The sequence below is a fragment of the Lupinus angustifolius genome, chromosome LG17 (assembly GCF_001865875.1).
Source record: "Lupinus angustifolius cultivar Tanjil chromosome LG17, LupAngTanjil_v1.0, whole genome shotgun sequence".
Lineage (NCBI taxonomy): Eukaryota > Viridiplantae > Streptophyta > Magnoliopsida > Fabales > Fabaceae > Lupinus > Lupinus angustifolius.
Genome location: NC_032025.1, coordinates 17627370 through 17647665, shown reverse-complemented (window position 1 = coordinate 17647665; position 20296 = coordinate 17627370). Strand labels below are relative to the sequence as shown.

At 31.4% G+C, this 20296-nt stretch overlaps 3 protein-coding genes across 8 annotated transcripts; all 3 read right to left on the bottom strand.

Moving 5' to 3' along the window:
• LOC109331433 lies at positions 216-20082 on the bottom strand. 4 transcript variants are annotated; one of them, XM_019565925.1, is made up of 6 exons: positions 20072-20082; positions 3740-3911; positions 3418-3579; positions 1515-1637; positions 1246-1389; positions 216-795 (listed from the first exon to the last, which is right to left on the bottom strand). In XM_019565925.1, the coding sequence occupies exons 2-6, from the start codon at positions 3875-3877 to the stop codon at positions 346-348; spliced, it is 1017 nt and encodes a 338-aa protein (XP_019421470.1). In that variant the 5' UTR covers positions 3878-3911; positions 20072-20082; the 3' UTR covers positions 216-345. The 4 variants fall into 4 exon arrangements, with proteins under 4 accessions (XP_019421470.1, XP_019421469.1, XP_019421467.1 ...); XM_019565924.1 differs by lacking the exon at positions 20072-20082 and adding an exon at positions 4299-4392 and having other exon boundaries at positions 3740-3883; XM_019565922.1 differs by lacking the exon at positions 20072-20082 and adding an exon at positions 4299-4390 and having other exon boundaries at positions 3740-3894.
• LOC109331434 (ADP-ribosylation factor 2) lies at positions 7403-10658 on the bottom strand. Its single transcript, XM_019565927.1, has 7 exons — positions 10551-10658; positions 9878-10047; positions 9226-9296; positions 8992-9111; positions 8159-8277; positions 7992-8073; positions 7403-7670 (listed from the first exon to the last, which is right to left on the bottom strand). Exons 2-7 carry the CDS (start codon positions 10023-10025, stop codon positions 7665-7667), a joined length of 546 nt encoding a protein of 181 aa, XP_019421472.1. The 5' UTR covers positions 10026-10047; positions 10551-10658; the 3' UTR covers positions 7403-7664.
• LOC109331432 (polygalacturonase At1g48100-like) lies at positions 12427-17986 on the bottom strand. Of its 3 annotated transcripts, none has more exons than XM_019565919.1 (7): positions 17546-17985; positions 15518-15649; positions 14781-15005; positions 14188-14247; positions 13733-14009; positions 13412-13602; positions 12427-12973 (listed from the first exon to the last, which is right to left on the bottom strand). In XM_019565919.1, exons 1-7 carry the CDS (start codon positions 17906-17908, stop codon positions 12581-12583), a joined length of 1641 nt encoding a protein of 546 aa, XP_019421464.1. In that variant the 5' UTR covers positions 17909-17985; the 3' UTR covers positions 12427-12580. The 3 variants fall into 3 exon arrangements, with proteins under 3 accessions (XP_019421464.1, XP_019421465.1, XP_019421466.1); XM_019565920.1 differs by having other exon boundaries at positions 13733-13940; positions 14203-14247; XM_019565921.1 differs by lacking the exon at positions 12427-12973 and adding an exon at positions 13012-13322 and having other exon boundaries at positions 13376-13602; positions 17546-17986.

Below are 20296 nucleotides of genomic sequence, written 5' to 3'. Positions count from 1 at the left end.
CCCCTCATTCTTTTGAGTAAGGAACTAATCTCTTTCAGGGTTCGTGGTTCTCCTCCCAATAAGTGTCACTCTCAGGAATCGAACTCTTGACTTTTTGGTCATTCGGAGAATCTAATGAGACTTTACACACAGGACCAAGACATTGTTGGTCTATAATGAGAAATCTGGATATACATCAACTAAGGTTCACTGATGATTATCCAACTGTAATGCAATGAGCTCAAAATTAGTGACCTTAACATTATGCAATGAAATGCATACATTAGAATACATTATAGTCAAAACTATTATGTAACAAACTTTGATAGATTACATACATAACAAATTTATTCAACCATTGAAAAATCATTTAGCAGTCAGCAATCTTCTATGATTCTGCTTTGCATTTTTTCTCCTTAACATCCATCTTTCTTTAATATCTCTTGTGTTAGCAACCAGGTCTACATTTTCATCATGTTTTCTCTCAACCTCTAGTGTAGTCTTTTCAGTCTCATATCCTCCTCTGATTCTGGCAGTTTCTGCAAGCAAATCGTTTATAAGCATCTCGGTAGTCCGGGCCGTAATACCCCTCAAATACCATGATATGGGAGGAGGAGGGACAATGGCTGGCTGAAGTACTTGTTGCAGGGTCACTTTAGACCCAATTCTTCCTTTGCCTCTTGTACATATGTTATAATCTTCCTTTGTTAAGGGTTTAAAAGGAAAGCATGTTGCTTCATCAACAAATAAAGGCTCTACCCTCCAACAGCCCTCAAATTTTTTCATGAATCCTGTCTTAATTTGCTTGAACTTCATCTGACATAAAATAACATATGCATGTGAATATGTGATAAACTAAATGCTATATATATATATGTTAATGTGATAAACTATAATGCAAGAACTAAATGGTTGCAGAGTTAGGTGTTTCTGGATGTGTCATTACTGGTTTATCCAATCAACATTAGACGTATTTTCTACAATTAATATAAATGGATAAATAACATAAAATGACAAAACCAACTTGCTTGAATCTGAAATAGAAGGGGTTCAGAAACCGTAAATGGTGTAAATCGTGCAGCCGAAAATCAGGGCGCGACAGCTGTCCCCGATTTCCGGCTGCACGACTGTGTTGATTTTTAGCAAGAGTTCACCTAATTGATTCAGTAAAGAACAGCTTCAGAGGTGAGTTTCTATGCAATCCAAATAAGTATGTGCAACAAATATGGAATTGATCTATTATCTATAAGAGGGATAGATCCTTACAGAGTGGTCTGTTCTGTTTTGATCTACCAAAACACTAATCAAAATGGTCCCGGACCACCAAAGAAATCTCCATATGGCTGCTTGCTCAAGTTCAACAACTTGCCTGTGACCCTCATCAACCAAAACTTGTCTAGATATCACTTCCTGACCAAGAAACAGAATGTTTATATATGGCAGTATTGAATATTTTTTAAACTTGAAAGTACTTTTTCTGAAGGTTGTAACCGAACATGCAGTGAACAAAGTAACGGATGATTCCAGTCACATACATTGATATTTTTGAAAACTCTCTTATTGTCGGGATCGATCACTATATTATACACCGCATCAGGGGGTAACCCAACATCCACTTCAACATTGAGGTTGCAAAGAGAACCCTTTGGAACTGTCACCTGCCAAAAGCAACAATGCCACCTTAATAGACAAACATGGATATTTCCATGTGATTATTTCAACTATATAGAGGTGATTTCTACATAGTAAAATTGGCCTAATAGTCATGTAATAAATTAATGTGCTCATACCACATGTTCATGTCGAGGTCTTGATAATTTTATTTGTTGAATTCCCCCAGCCATTGTTTAAGAAATTTTCAAAGAAAAAGAAACAGTATGCAGTCTAAAATCAATTTGTAACCCATCTAAATTCCCAAGTTTAAAGAACTATAAATTCTACAAGTCAATAAATTACAAAACTGCTAACTACTGCTCGTTGCGGCATCTTCTTGAAACCCGAATCCCAGAATCCCCATATTCATATTGTCTCTTCAACTTATTTGGTATACTCTAGATGATTCTCTTGGAATAGTTAGAGAAAGATTTAAGCTTGGCTTAATTACAGTGCAAGCTATTGTAACGTGATACTATATAGTATAGAATAGGAACATGAACACAGTGACACAGGGTTCCAGGATGATAACGCAACAAACGGTTCACAAATTTTGTGATCTATAGATTTTGGGAAAAACCTATTTATGTGTGCTTGATGTTATACATAGTCGATCCTAAGCCCGGATAAAATGTGAAGGTTGTGTTAGATAGTCGACAACCAACATAAAATTTCATTGAATCTCTATTCTTTAAAGTTGAGGATTTAGTTCTTCATACGCTACACTATGCAAAAGATTTCAATGTGGTTTGGATTAGGTAAAAGAGTTTTTTTCTCTTCAGATTTTGAAATAATCCCCGGGGGATCATACAACAAATATAATGATTATGAGACCCATGTAACATGGATGTGTGGAATAGAATCAATAGATAACTAGATACATTAATTTATGACATGACTATCTGATGCACATTTTGGCCTAATATGGAAGGGCATAGGACCCCTTCTAAGTTTATGGTTGCTGGAAAAATTGTTACAATCCATGGTCGAGGACGGGATCAAAGGCAAAATGGTGCACGATAGAGATATTCGAGATGAAACGAGATTGGGCTTTGAAGATCTGACAGGTTGTTAGAGATTTGGGAAGCGAATGCACTTGTATGGGAATCATTATAAGGGGAGAATAGTAAGAAATCAGTTATGCATTTTGGTTGATCATTTGGCACTTGCTGGGTACAGAGTGCTCTAAGCATTCTCCGAAGGAGCTTGGGCTCTGCGGCTATAAAGTTCTTCCTCGAAATCGGTAAATACTACATCCATTTCCCTTCTTGAATTTCTGATTCCTATCTCTTACCAACTTTCCTTTCTTCTACAATATCCCTATTTTGCATGACACAGCCTTTTGTTCCTATCTTGGACCACAGATCCTAACTGAAATCACCTTATTTATATCCATAAAACTGGGCAAACTGGATTTTAACATTAACGCCGATCCAGCTAGCTGCTAGCATAAAATGTATTACCCAATGCCAACATTTTGTCTGGTCAAACAGTTTCTCGATTACACGATTGAAATCTCAACCAGATTCACCCGCAAATAAAGCATCCATCATCAATGCATATAAAACTTAAACAGGTTAACAGAAAGTATTTCGAAATCTTGACAGAAATAAAGAAACCATACTAGAGGCAGAATTTCTAAAACTTTGCAAGTATCTCAAAAGCTGTAATGCAAGCCATTCTATCTACAGCATGAAGAACATAGAATCCATTTAACATTTTTCTAATAAGAAACACACAAAAATCGCTACAAAATTAAACTTTTCGGCGTTAACTACTCCATACCTTTATTTGTGGAGGCTTATCAACCCAAGATGGATTTTCTTGCCATGCTTGCAATTGCTCCTTAAGTTCTGCTTCAGAAGCAATAAAAGACCTATTCCCATGTCTCTGAACAGATCTCACAAAATTCATTCCATCCTTCTGTGCTAATCTACTCAGTTGTGACTGTAGTCAGAAAATAATTAATACAGCTAAATTCAATCAAAGTTCCGATAATAAAATGAGTATAATATCTATACACGGCCAATGCATATATTGTTACACAGTCAGTATATACATTTTTTTCTCGAAATAAAATTAAGGCAGAACATAAATGATGATTAACCTTAAGAATATTAAGCTTTTGAGGGAGCTGCACAAAGAATTTAGATATTGCAGGATCCAATCCTTTGGGAAACCCATCTTTGTTAATCTTCCTTGCATTTAAGCTGAATTTTTTAACCTCTTCTGGCTCATCCATCATAACAATCTACAATTTTTCTAAAACAATTTAAGTTCTATGGGTAGAGTTGCACGACATAAAGTGCGAACACGAGTTCAAATCCTGGAAACAGCACAGTTAGGAATAGATTAACAAACATATGAAAGAAAATGAAAATGGTTAAAAACTTGTGATAGGTAATAGTAATAATACTAATGAAAAATAGTAACTTTATGAGTTCTAAATGCAGGTAAAAGATATAGAAATAAAAAAGGTTGAATTTTTTTTGATGGGTGGATAAATTAAGCTACTTAGCTTTGATTAAAATCTAAAGGCAACAACAGAAATTAAATATGAACAAGTGTTAAGCATTAAGACATAGAATTGAATGAAAATATTGAAGAGAATGATAAAAGAAAAGACAGAAACATGAAGAGAAAAAGGGAGATATAAGAGTAGTTACAGGTTGAGATCTTAGGTTGATGTAGTGAGAGAAGAAAAGGATAAGAGTGGGTGGAAAAGATTGAAGTGCTGGGCGGTGTCAAAAGTCTCAACCTTTTACTATAACTCAATCTATATACTTTTCTTCTCACTTAAACTTAACCCGCATTCACCCGAAAACCCGAAAACCCGAAAGAAATTAGTTCATCATAACAAAAGGTGAGAAATAATCTTAATAATATCAAAAAATTTAACCAACAGTAATGTTAAATTAGTAATAATATAAATAATAGATAATGTGTCATATAAAAACCAAACTGTTTTTTTATTATTTAAAAATAGTAACATATGGTAGTCTGAGTTTTCTCTATTTTTGCAAGAACTTTTTATACTCTTATATAACACATGTACTATTTATATTTAACTATCATTTTTAACTATCATTGATTGATTTTGAAGATATAGGGTAATAGTTATATGTTGTTAGTATAGATGTCTATGCATTCATTATTTATTTATGTATATTTTTTTTAAAGAGTTAATGATGATAAAAAATGAATGAATATGATAAACACATTATATAAAAAAATTACATTTATCTGTACATGCATTTTTTCTCTCTTAAAGATAAATAATATAAATGAATGATAGTACTAACTATGAATAAATCTTCACAAATCATAATAGATGCATGAAAATTACACAATTTTTATCATGTAAATCCCTTGTTATCTCTACTTCATCTACCCAACATGAAACCCTGCTTAGTTTATAATACTCTGATCTCACTAATACAATACACATACCAAATTCAACTATATAGGAACTAGAGTGAGTAATAATCCTCCTTAGAAGACACAAATGCTATAAAAATTGAAGGAAGAATAATATTCTACCATACTTTTATATTTTTATTTACAATAAAATCACATTTTTATCATTAAAAACAAAAGGAAAAACAAGAATTCCCCACCATACCAGATTTGGTGGTTGTCTAATTAGTGATGATGTAATTAGGATGGAGGAAACAAAGAAAAAAGTCAATATCAACAAGACGTTGATCGAGTGATGTAAGGCTTAGCTGGATCACCAAAGTCGAAGGTTTGATTACTGGAAGTGACACTTGTTAGGAGGGGCAACATGAACTCCGAAAGAGATTAATTCTTTACCTAAAAAATGTAAGGAAATACTATTGGTAGTAGAAAAAAAAGTTAATGTTTTATTTTACATGTTTAATCTTAGGTGTTAAACTTTCTTAATTATAATCAATGAATTAACCTCAATGATGCTCCTAGAATTTTTTGAAGTGGTAGGATGATAATTTAGCAATGTTATCATTGATAGCATGAGTTGTTGGTGAATACTATTTGTGAATACTATTTCAAAAATGTTTCTAACTTCTAAGTAATAATAATAGTAAGTATATGAACAATTTCTAAAGTAATAAAAAATGCGTTGAAATGAAGTTATATTTAGTTTTACCCCTTATATATATATAATAATTAAAGTTGGCAATAGACAAAAAAAAACACTTTGAAGAAGTGGTGTATTTCGTGGTATCAGGTCCTGCTTCACCAAGTGGTCTTGAGTTCAATTCCTGTCCCAAGCACATGGTTAACCAGGCTCTGATACCATGATGGATTAACCCAATCTCAAAGAGTGTTCAACTTTTTTGATCAAAATCTTGTTTTTTACATTGCAAAAATTTGTGATTCTATCTTGATGCTGTTAACTATTGTTGGGTCTTTTTATTTATAATGTTTCATGCAGCATTGCTACTTCTTTCACTGTGTTAAATGCTCTCATGTTGAGAGAAGGTTGCCTTAAAACTGAAAAATATGACAAGAACAAAGACAAAACATGGAGACACTTTTGGAACTGATCATTTAGTACTTAACACTTTTTCTTACATCCATTTTAGTTAACATTTTCAGGGACCAATATGAGTCACTAATGATTTTGTTAGAGACTAAGTTGGTAATTATGGCATATATACACTTTTTTTAGGGACTAATCATGCCCCTGAGTATGATGGAAGGGCTAAAATATTTGGCATATGTAATCTTAAGGGCTTAATCTTTTACTGGATTGGATTCATAGATTTGTACAGAAGATTTGTTGAGTTTTCTCTGCTACTTTAGCAAATTTTTTGAAGAAAATTGTTAGTAAGTTGCATGGAATTTTGGATATATGAAACTTTGTATACTGATATATTAATAGCTTTTGATTAAACAGCTTATTTATTGCTGCTGTCATGTGAATCCTACAGTGACATATAGCTTTTCTTTTTATTTGTTGATTTTGAAAATTCTCATTTTAAGGATTCATGTTAGTCCACAACTGCCATAAGTGTAGAACTCTCTAATGTTCTCATATTCTTTCATGGGTCATCATCAATAACTGTTTTCTTTCATAATAGATTGCACTGATTTATTCATGTTTTTTTTCTGTTTTTTTAAAGAAAAACTTGTTACAAAAAAGATAGTTATTCATGTTTCATGATACATGGTTGCATGCTAGCTTTTTAATATTTGTGATATGATATCAGTTTAAGAGTGACTAGGAATTCAACATGTTAAACTTAAAGTGTACAATGTGCTATTATGTTTAATTGAATAATTACCCATTTACATAATTGTCCTCAATATATCATTGTTGACCATAGATATGTTTGTTGTTTTCCTAGTCATTTATAGGATATGGGTATTGTCCTAAAAGGATGCTATGATCCCAAGGATAATGGATCAATTTGGTAGGAGCTGTCGAAAAAACATATAAAGGATGCATTAAATTGTTGTGAATTTGCTTAAGAATGAATCCGAGTTTGTTAAAATTAAAGTCCTTGCCAAAGTCAAGGATATTGAGAATTAATAATCTATTCATTTGTTTGGTATCATGCAAATGCAATAACCTACTCCCTCATGTCCTTTTTATAAAATCATTTCATTCCAATTAAAAAAGTGAAAACATCATTTGTCAATAATATCAAATTTTATCATTCATTAATACAACTAAATCATTCTCAGTTTTCAATCAAATTATTATACATAAAACTTTGTAAATAATCCTATAAATAAGATAAAAACAAAAACACCAAAATGATCTTAAATAAAACAAACTCAGAAATCTCAGATAGAGTGGATGGCGCATGTAATTGGTATCTATTTGGTTATAAACATTGAATCCAAAACCAATAGAAAACTCAGTAGTAGTATTAGACAGACCATGAAACAAATTCCTACTATAATTATAGCCCCATCAATATGTCCTAAACAACAAAACATGAACACAGATTCAATTTGTCTCCAGAAGAGGACCAAAATTCAAACTAGATAATATTCACCCATGCATCCAGAATACCAATCCACAACAAGACCTCCAAAAGCTTTTAAGCCTGTAATGATAGTCATGGGAACAAAACAATAACTTCATTATATGTATTTGTGTCTATAAATAAATATAAAAGATTGTTATATCTATGCAATATCAGTATAAAGATTTATACACAAATATTATATCATCCACTATTCACTTGGATTACTTTTTTTTAAAAAGAGTCAATGATGATGAAATATGAATGATGGATAATACAGTAACAGTGTATAAGACTCATACCCTGTCGGCGCATATACTTTTTTTTAATGTTCCATATACATGCATTTTTTAATCAGATTTTGGACAATACATAAAGAAAGAAATCAATATAGGTAGCTACCTTGTTGGCTATGTTGTTGGAAAGCCAGTCCAAACCCTCATAAAGACCTTCGCCAGATGTTGCACAAGTGCTCTGGATGTACCTGAAAGAGCCAGAAAAGCATGTTAGATCTAAAGATAACAGATATCAACAATGGAAAACAAGGGAATCATGATCAAACTATTTACCAGTGGCGCTGTCTGAGAGAGTGGAGACCCAGCTTGTCAGTAATTTCAGCAGCATTCATTGCATTCGGAAGATCTTGTTTGTTAGCAAATACAAGCAATACTGCATCTCTCAGTTCATCCTAAAATTGACAAATTTCAAACATTATGTCATTTCATCATAAGAATATAAGGCATAGAAGGCAAAAGAATTGGAGTGTTAATGATTCTTGTCATGTTACGTATGAACATTTAAGTTGAAGCAAAGAAGGGCAACCAATAAAGAACTTCTCTTCCCAAGAGCTTACTAGTAAGAGCTGGTTATTCAACTTCCAAAATTGCCCATAGTGTTATCAAGTACAAGAGCTATTACATAAATTACAAATCAGCAAAAACAGGTTAATTAACAGTGATTATGAATATAGATGCTTTCTACCCTGAGCTCCTCATCATTGATGGGAGGACATCCAATTGGCAAGTGATCATCATTTGCTAGACTAATGTATCACTATTTAACAACATAGTATCAGAAGCAGCAGCATAGTTAGATCAATAGCATATACAGAAAACATTGATTGCTTCAGCTGAAACAGTTCAATCCTTCCACAAATATCGACAAGAAATTATGAATATTTATTTTATTATTTTTCTATTTTATTGGACAAAGCGAAAGGAATCTTTGTCATATATTCAATATGGACTAGAACTAGCTCTACTAGGTACTAGCAGAGAATCCCAGTGGCCTCGGTGACCACTATTCTAGAGAAAAACATTCCCTCTAAATGCAGATAATAACTGATAACATGATCAAAAAGATACCATGAACAGAAAAAACCCAGATAATTTGACTATTTTACCTCATTCAACATCCTATGCAACTCATCTCTGGCCTCAACAACTCGGTCCCTGTCATTGCTGTCTACAACGAATATCAGACCCTGTGTGTTCTGGAAGTAGTGCCTCCACAAGGGACGGATCTGCAACAGAAAACATGAGTATTTAGCCACGGACCTCCATCAAGGACATATAACTCCAAAACCACAATGTTTGTGAAGAAATTTTAAAGAATGCATAAGGATCAAAGTTCACACCTTGTCCTGACCCCCGACATCCCAAACAGTGAAGCTAATATTCTTGTATTCCACAGTCTCCACATTGAACCCTGAAATATATAAGAGAAATCCGAATATAAAATACATATAACAGCAGCAAAAATTGACTGCAATAGCAGCCTGATTATCTGTAATTGCCATCCATAACACAATAATAATAATAAAAACCAGAACACACAGGAAACCAGCAATCTCAAAAGTAGCATGAGTTGATGAACATAATTAGTTACAAGTCAAGTTACATCCGGTATTTCACGTCAAGCATCACATATTTAGGGCCCGTTTGTTTGTGATTTTTTAACAATAAGAGTGCTGCTTTTCTTAGAAGCTAAAAATAGTAAAAGTGATCTCTTTCGAAGCACAAACTAGTGGGGCCTTAAGAGGCCTCTGATGTTAACTATTATCTTTTGAGATCAATTTCTCACTTCTTAAGGCTCCTTTAAGTATCTAGCATATATTTTTCATCTTAAATTAAAAGCTCAATGACACGACAGCCCTCCAAATCAGTTATTACTAAGACAATTCTGCATGCCATCAATAACTAAGAGGAATGAACATTAATATCCCACCCATAGATCAAGAATTACAATCTATTGTGAATATAAATAGAAGCGAAAATTAAGAAACTTACCAATGGTAGGAATTGTAGTAACGATCTCTCCAAGCTTGAGCTTGTATAGGATGGTGGTCTTACCAGCAGCGTCGAGACCAACCATGAGAATTCGCATTTCCTTCTTTGCAAAAAGCCGACTGAAAAGCTTGGTGAATGTCAACCCCATTTCTCCTTCAGCTTATGGATCCCTACATTTTCAAATCTCAAAGATTATTAACTAAATCATTTTAATTTACCAAAATTAAAATACACAGACTGAAACAAAATAAGATCAATTTCCTCCATTCAATGCCAATAGAATCACCAGATCTCATGCAATTCGATTCACGAAACAGATCGCAAGGAATAAAATTACTAAATTAACATGACATTTTTCGAAGATCCGAAACCTTATTCAACAAAGGAAACACATAAACTGAACGATCTGAAGCAATTCTATGTAGAAACCCTAGGATCAAATAAAATTATGCAAATAACCGTAACAAAAAGAAAACATCTAAGAAAAAACAAATTGAACCGAAATTCAACAACGATTGACCAATAGAAGAAGAAAAAAGAGGTGGAAAATGTTACGTCATGCAAAATTGAAAGGAAAATGGAAATGGAAATGAAAACATGGATGTTGAATCGAATAGTGATAATAGAAAATAAGAGATTGATGAAAGAGAAGAAAAAAGCGATCTGAGAATACCTTTAGTTGGGATCTGAAAAGAGAGAGAAAGATAAGATATGAGAAGAAGAAGAACGGTTTAGAAGAAGGCGAAATGAGAAGGGTGATAGGAATTTATAGGACAAATTATCTATAAATAACAAAAATGAAATAAACACTTCTTAGTTCAAGTGGTACATGTGACATCCCATCGCTGAGTGAGTTAGCCACGTACTTGTGGATATTCTCAGCACGGACATAACTGATTGCCTCCTGTGCAAGAATACATGTAGAAAACCAAAAAAAACTTATCTAATATTACCCAAAAGAAAATCGTTAGTCAAGTGATATACGATCGTACTAAATCTAAAGATATCAGATTTTTGTAAATAATATTTATTGAGAGAGACAATCTTCATATTAAAAAGTAAGTAGTTCCTTTCCTAAAAGATACCACATAAAACTTATCTAGATTAACATAACATGTATTATTAATTTATGATAATAATAAACATAGTCTACAATTAGGTTAAGATATTATATTATATTATATTTTTATAATAATAGATTCAAACATTATGTTTTTATTTTTAAATAAATTATAGTATATTTCTAATTTTGAATATATAATAATATATTAAAAGTTATATTTTATTTTTAAATACATCATATTATATTTTTAATTTTAATATATAGTATTATATTAAAATGTAATATATATATATATATATATTAATATTAATGTTTATAATATTAAAAAAATCGACAGGGTTAACAAGCTTTTTTTAAGCTTGTGTGTTGGTGTAATGTCGAGGCAGTTGTATTTCTCTTTAATTGTAAGACATATATTGTTGTTGAATTATTATTTAATAATATTGTGAGGCATTTCATTCATTATGTTTATATTAATTGGTTAGTTAAATAAATATGAAAAATTCTTTAGGATAAGTCATTAGGACATTGAGACACTAATATTTATTTTAAATGAAAAATGATATATTCTCCTACAAATATTTTTATACTATAAGAAAAATAACATGTATTATAAAATTTAATAATCATTGGTTTGTAAGTGACATGTGTCACTTTCATGTGGTGTAAGAAAATTTGTTAAAAGATTTAGTAGGAGAATATAATATTAATTTCTTTGAAGGGTGTAAAATACAACTACAATGCATTGAGACTCGTATGTAGGGATGGCAATAAAAACCAAACCCGTGGGTACCCACCCAATCTGAACCCAAATTTAGCTGGGAAAACCGGGTTCGGGTTTTACCCGAGTTTAAATTTTGGGTTCGGGTTTGGTATATCAAAGACCCGAACCCGCCCCAAAGTAATGTAATTCAATTTAAAATTGAAATTTCTATCATGTACCCGTTGTTTTTAATTTCTAATTTTACTTTACACTCTATTAGATCTTCAAACATAAATGAAATGAAATAATACAAGAGAAAATAGAAATCTTAGAGAAAAATTACATGAAAATAATATCATATTTTTATTTTCAACCCGTTGAGTTTGGGTTCGGGTTTAGATATGTGTAAACCCGACCCCGACACACTCCGATCCACCCCGTTGCCATTCCTACTAGTATGAGGCAGATTGATATATACTTCTCACAAATCATGGTTATATGGTATCAAGTCTTACATAAGTACATATTAAAAGAATGGTATAGTAGACTAATCTATTATGGGAAACACTATATAAATCGTTATTTGAGTTTCATATTCAATTCTCCTATTGGCAATAGTATATGTTGTCCTTCTAAATACAACATCTAACATAAGAAATTAAAATGTGATATTTAACATGTATACAAACTAGTAGTACTTCATGTTCATAATTGTGTTATTTCTTCATGTCACTTTTCATTTCTGATTTCTGTTCCAAAATTGTGTAAAAGATGATATTTATATTGCATTCATAGATTGTGCACTTTATATAATATATCTTACATCTAAGCAAGGCTTTTTTCACACTACTATTGACCACTTTCTATAAGCAGGGTCAGTATACTCTCACAATGATAAATCACTAATACCCCTAATGATTTGAATCTATATCTAAGATCAACATAAATCATGATTTGTCTGAATCCGATTTCGCGACGGCTTTCCAATCTGTAGACAAGCAATTGGTGGGACTGTTGTAGTTTTTAATTCACCATAAGTCTTCCAGCAGAATGGATCATATAGATGGTATTGTTCTTGAACTGGTTTTAGCTCAATAGTTGTTAAAGAAACATCTACACATGGAAGGCTATCACTACAGGCGAAGTGTACTGGCTTAACGGTGTATGTTCCGGTTATCTTTTCGTAGTTGATTCCTGCAAGAGCAACAGCCGATGTTTGGTTTGCGCACGTTCTTTTATCGCAGTAGAATTGGTCAATCACAATTGGGAATTGAACTTCAGAAAGTTGTATGTTTGAGAATAGTACTCCTTGCACCAACCCTGATCCACCCTGCAGAGAAGTTACTTAACTTGTGAGACATCAAGCTATAAAATGCTGTGTGTTCTTGGAATGCTAAACAAATTTGAAGCATTTGATTCAATCATATTTGGCAATTCGCGAAACTACGATCTCGCTGCATCTCATACTAGTTATTCCATTCGGCATTTCGCGATACTCGAAATACAGAATGCGGGTCAGGTTTAAAATCGATTAATGAACGCATTTGTGATACAGAAGTTCAACGTTCGATCCGGTTACCAGATTACCATTACCATTGTTATTGTAGTTGTTAATCATCCTTTTTAAAAACAAATTTCACTTAGTAAAATTATGAAATGGTTTTGAAGTCAAATTTGCTAGTTATCTTGTGGAAAAGCTCTTTTGTGTAACAAACTTATTTTCATGAATGCTTATAACTTCAACTATATTCTATTGCAAATATTTTACCTGCCATGTTTTGATTCTGACACCATTCATTGTATTATGCATGTTGATATCTCTGACAGTAATATTTGACACACAGGCTCTGGTGTTATCCTTTCCAAGACTTCCAATGCTGATTCCATGCCCTGGTCCGCAGTTAACATTGTGCACATATACATTCGAGCATCCGGTTTGTATCGAAATACAATCGTCTCCTGCAAAACGGTTAAAATTCAAAGCAACATTTAGCCAACAACAACAACCAAGCCTTAGTGGACTCTGCTATATGGATCGAACAATATTTGGACAACTCGAACGTTCTATGAAACGGAATCGAAATATTACCGCATCCTAAAGTGCTGCTGTGGATTGAAACATTTTTGGAATTCTGAAGATGAATTCCATCTGTGTTAGGGCTATCACCAGGAGATGATATGGTAACATCATGGACCAAAACTCCATTACAGTTATCAAATTTGAGGTGGCATTGTGGACTATTTTGAATTGTTATGCCTGTGACTGTAGGACCAATACTACCATAGAACCTTATTGCCTGTGCATAAAAATCACAATCATTATTTTGTTCCAAAATCTCATAATCAATTTTGGCTTTGTAAATTATGTAAAGAGTGTAAAATCTATACACGGTTAGTGTAGAGATTTATACGCAGACATTACATCATCCACCATTCATTTTGATTACTTTTTCTGAAAAGTCAAAGATCGTTAAATATCAATGGTACATGATGTAGTGACTATGTATAAAACTCTGTCAGTGCATACATATTTTTCTCTTTTATGTAAATGGTCCTTACAGTTGGCTTGATGTAGGGCATTTTTCTTCCCATCTCACTTTGAATCTAGTACAATTGAAGAGGCATAAATAATTAGTCTCAAATGTGAAACAAAAGTGCTATAAAAGTTCTAAATTGTGTCTCAAACATTTGCAGTTTTAGTAGTCTCCACAATCCATCATAGTCACATTTTCTTATATTTATCCGACATGCATAATTGTCGTAAACCTAAAGTAAAATGTCAATTTGATTCTTGAAATTGAGTCAGACTCCTCTCTTATTAGAGAGGACAGTTCTATCTTTACATATATTTTTAAAAGTAAAAATGTAATTTCATTATAATTAAATGATATAAATGTCATTATCCTTTAAACTATCATCAATGGAGAGGAGTCTGACTCCTTGAAATTATACAATTAGTTAATTAGGTCTCGTCATTATGAAAACATCAATTTAATCCTTTATACATTGCAAGTCAATTAGTTAGGGACCAAATTAACTGACGATATATTAGTCTCGGGAACTAAATCGATATTTTTCACAAACATAATTTGCACCACCATATAGAACAATCTAAGATCTAAAGCAAGGTAAATTACCATGATAGGTGGGATCCCTATTGTGTGATTTATTGGAACTAGGAGTTTTTGTTGATCATCTATTGGAACATCAAATTGATGGTCTTCCCACCACACTGAGCCTCTTCCATCAATAATACCATTTCCTTGAATGGTAAATCCCACTAACTTAGTAAAATCAAGCCATTGCAGTAATCCTTTGCCCCAAGCATCAGGATTTGTTGGAGCAATAATGGTCCCATCAACCTGATCAAAAATATAAACCTTATTAGCAACAATGGTCCCATCAAATATACTATGTAGTGGTGTAATTTAAGCTTGGATTTAATATGTATGTGTGAAAATGTTTTTAGTTTAGCATATGAACAATGAATATTGATAGTGTAATAAACTTTATACACAACTATATATATATTAGTCTTTAAGCTTGTGGGGACCAAGATAACAATAATTTTCTGAATTTGCAAAAATAAGGTAGACACATAATACTATTTTCTCATACCAAATCAAATATGCTTATTAGGCTTGTGATTTGTGAACATTAAGATGTGGGCTATACTGTTTGAAAAAAAAAATGTATAGACTGATAATGCACGAGTTTTGTATACTGTTATTGTGTTATCCACCATTCATATTTTATTATTATTATTATTATTATCATTTCCTCTTTAAATAAATTAATACAAAATGAATGACATATAATATACTAATTTTATATAAATCTTTATATTGATAATCGTGTTTCGATTTTTTGTTACCTGGAAAATGATGTTGGGTTTACAGTATAGGCCTGAGAATGAAGTGGGCCCCACATAGAAGATATAATCAGCTGGAATGAGAATGGTTGATGCCTCTACTTTACAAGCTTCAGCCCATGCAGATTCGAATGCCTGCAATTCAATTTCATTGTTTAGCTATTTCAATTATAATATCAACTTCAACAAAAAAGAACTCAAAAATTATACTATATAATGTATTCATACTAGAAATAATAACAAGGCTAGAAGTTACTTATAGTGTAGTGAGAAGGTTATTTATACTTAATAAAATTGTTTTTTGGAAATTATACTAACCAATTGGAATTTGACTTAATTACATTTAATATTATTTTATTTATATCAAAAGCTACATTCACAAAGGTTGGTGCAATAATAAGATATTCCTCAAGAAAGTTGAAGTTAACTTTTTTCTTTATTGACAGTTGTTAGTATGTTAGTATTTTTGTTGTGAGTGAGACTTAAACCTTCCATCTTCTTCACCATAACCATCAAACCACCTTATAACTCCATTTTTTGTTGTTGGCGAGATTTCATCCATCTTTGCCATCAAACCACTTATAACTCTCACATTAATCTAACTTTTAATAATTAATAATGTCTTAGTGAGATTAAAACCTTAAATCTGGTAATTGTAATCTTTGTTAGGTTTTGTTTGGATAAAATTTTAAAGTTGGCTAGAAAGTACTACATGAAGAAATAAACTGTATTAAGAGGTGAAGGTGAGATTACTGAAGTAGCCCTGGTGTTTTTTTTGGTTTCCCATATATTCTCGTACCAGAGGCAATCCTGTCTGAGCCAAGAACATCCACAGGTACATGAGGCTAACTCTCTCAACAGACATTTTTCCATCTACAAGACTCGAATCCAAGACCTTACTTAAGGGGAATCAAACATGTACCACTTGAACCAACGCATGTTGGTTACCGTGGTGTTTAGTTTGTACGTATGTGGGTGTTACAAACTTAAAAATTATTATAGAAACATAACCTAACTGTCATAACGAGAATCATTTGTAAGTAGGTCCCATCCAATTGGTTTGTTCTTGTGTCTTACACTTTATGCTTTTTTTTTTACAATTTGGCTTTCAATCAATATCAATCTTTTGTCATAGAATCATACTAAACTTTCTTTAATACCATATTATCAACCACACAATTACACCTCAACAGTAAAAACAAGCAAAAAAAATTAATTTATGCTTGCAAGTGCATATTATTTTAAGAGTTTAATATATCTGTATTCTCAGTGTAAATTTTTTTATATGGTAAATAAATAATACATAATTCATTGATATTACTTTTTATTTAAGTATTAATGATGATTAACATATGAATGGTAAAAATATACCAATAACATAAAAAACATTTATATTATCAATAATATATATTAATTCCTTATTTTCAAACATGGTAGGGAGACATTTATAATAGTCACACCTTTCAAACATTTGATATTACATGATGGAATCAAAACCAGTAGGTGTTTAAAAATTAAGTGAAATAAGCAAAATTAAGTGTTAATAAATTATTTTATTATTTTATAATCTACCTGGGTTAGTAACTCCTAATCATTACAACACTACTAATAGTCTCTTATTGCAATTTTCTTTAATAAACATTAAAATTTTCTTTAAATTCTAAATCTATATTTAACAAGATGTGTGAACAAATATTATTTAGAGTGCTTATAATGAACATATAACCACAAGCTACATATAACCATGACAAATATTGTTAGCACTCAAAACCTTATATCCATACTCTTTAACTTAATAGTCATAATTTAATTTTTTTAGAAAATGATAATTAGTTAATAACTAAAGGTGAATATTGACCGATGATTTTTGAAATTATGAACCACAATCATAATTGTTATCATAATATTATATTTTCAAATTTCCATAGTCATATGAAAAATACGAGTCATTATATGATAATTGCGATAAACACAATATAACCGCGACCATACAAAACATTTGTTTAATCATTCAAGATTGAAAACAATTACCTTAGTATCATCAGTGTTTCCTTGTCCCTTAGCTCCAAAGTCTAGCACATTGAAAGTAGTAGAATACCCATCATTGTAATCTTTTGGTGGCTGAATTTTGGAACTATCTTCTTCTTGTGGTGGTGGAATTCTTGGTGAAGAAGGAGTGCTTATATGTGATGGATTCTTTGATTTTCTTCCTCCACCATGTTCCTTATTATGACCATTTTTTCTATTCTTGTTCAATAGAGAAGCATTGATATCTCTCTTTTTTGTCCAATGCTTACCTCTTCTTGCAATGCATGTTTCAAAATTTGATGAAGACCAAATAAGAAATGTAATGAGAAGCATATGTGTGAAGCATTTGAAACTTAAGCTACTCATTTTTTTAGTAGAATGTTGTAATGTGAGTAGAAGTGAAAGAGAGAGCTTCTTTGTTTTGCTAAAAAACCAAGTGAGAGGTTATGTTTATATAGGGATAGCACTTCAAAGCTAATAATAATTGTGTGGGCATATAATAAGCATAAAATATTCTTGATAATGCCAAGCATTTATGATTCATTCTCCAATTTTTTTTTCTTTATTTTTTCCTTCATTAATTAGTTTGTCATCTTTTTTGTGAATGTTGGGTAGAATTTGTTTAGTGAGTGTTTAGGGATGCTTTTTTCTTGCCACATATTCAAGTCATCACATGTGACCAAACCATGTGATAGTTGGGAGGCTACTATTGCATATTAACAATGCATACATATGCTATTGTCTTGTCCAACTCTCTTTTTTTATTCCCTATATTAACTCATCTATAGCACTATTATTTCTTTACTTAATACCAATGCCATTTATAAACAAATTATAAGTGTTGAGAAAGATTTCTTCACAAAACTGCATTGGTCTAGTAATATAAGGTGTCGCTAGATCCCTAGAAAAATTAAAAAGGTTAATGATTCAATTCCTGAGAATGATACTTGTTGAGAGAAACAACCACGAACTCCAAAAAAAATTAATTCCTTACTAAAAAAAGTACAAAAAAAATTTCTCCACAAGGGCTAGAATGTTTTAGTCAATGTATAATAGTTCTTCTTGATGCAATAGTTGTTAAAGGAGTTGTTAAAGGTGGAAATAAGTTTAAACAAATGTGGTAACTCTAAATTTATGGAGTGACCAAGAATTCTTTTTGTTGAACAAAGGGTGGATTTTAGGTTTAGAGATTTTCTATACCATTATTTCTCTATCTCTATACTAAGCCAATAAAATCTTGTCAACTAATAAAATTATGTCAATAAAGTTTTTATCCCCTATTAAAAAATAGTAACTGCTATTAGTTGACATGATTTTATTGATTTGGTATAGAGGGATAGATAAATAGTGGTATAGAAAATCTCTTTTCAAAATTTAGAGCCTTATCACTTTCTAATTGAGATCTTCTATCTCATTTCTCTATGCCAAACTAATTATTACCAATAAATTTTTTGACAAATACGTATCAAATAAATATTGAATTAATTTTTAAGTTAATAATACTACACATAGTAGTATTTGATTGGTTAGAAATAGAGGGATAACATTATTTTGGCATATATAGATGATTTATGTTCATCATTTTCTTCCCCATTTTTGCATATGGTGAGAAGTATGCATCACATTTCCTGTGCTTGTTTGATTCACACAAATTGTGTATAAAAAATAAATGAAGTTTTATTAGATATATTATAATAAATGAAGATTGGATACAAAAACCAAAAGAAATCCACGTGAGTGTGGGTCTATAATGTGTGTAATTAAAACTCTTTATGATCACATGCAAACTTCACGGGTGAAGGCTCTACTCACTTTTGTCTTCTTAAGCCATCACCCATTCCTACATGATAGTAAGGAAAGACGTATACTTCATATATCAATATAGTCATGTTTCATATAAATTACATTTTTCTATGCTCTCTCCCAACAAGTGTTACTTATAGGAATTGAATCATTGACATTTTGGTCTTTAATTTCTGAGATTTAGTAGGGTCTTATATCACTAGATAAATGAGTTATTAGTCATAGAAATTACATTTGTAATCATCTTTAAATACATGTAATCATGTTTTATAGATATTTACTCTCACGTTTAATGTCATTTTATGTTCAAAATGATTAAAACATAATAAATTTAATTACAAATTGAACAATTCATCATCATTTTTTTTGACCAATTAAAAACCTTTCACATGGTGACATTTAACGTGGTACATCTAATTTCCCCCCTCTATTATATAATATTTCATATCGGGTTGTAAGATATGTATTTATGTCTGGTGTTGTATCCTCAAGTAGCCTATTCCACTGTTTAATTTCCTCTTTTACCTTTGTCAATAAAAGTGAAAATTTGGACTCCAAGAGATTGAGAGAAGAAGGGAAGGTTGAGATTAATAATATATATAGTTACATATGAGAATAATACACTATGAGAAATGAGAATGATGTTGAATTTTATTTGAACGGTCAAAATTAAAAGATAGATGCACATGACTATCATATGATTAATAACTAACGTTTAATCATAACCATTCATAATTGGTTATAAGATCCAATTTATAGTTTTCACTGTTTTTATATGAGAATTGTTCTCACTTGAATCATCCTATATATATAATAAATCAATTTAGAACCATTGTTATCATGACAAAAGAGAATAAATAATAATATCATATGGTTTTTTTTAAATGGTGATACAATCATTAAGTAATTTTAAGATTTAATTTATAGGTAAACTTCACCCTTGATTATATA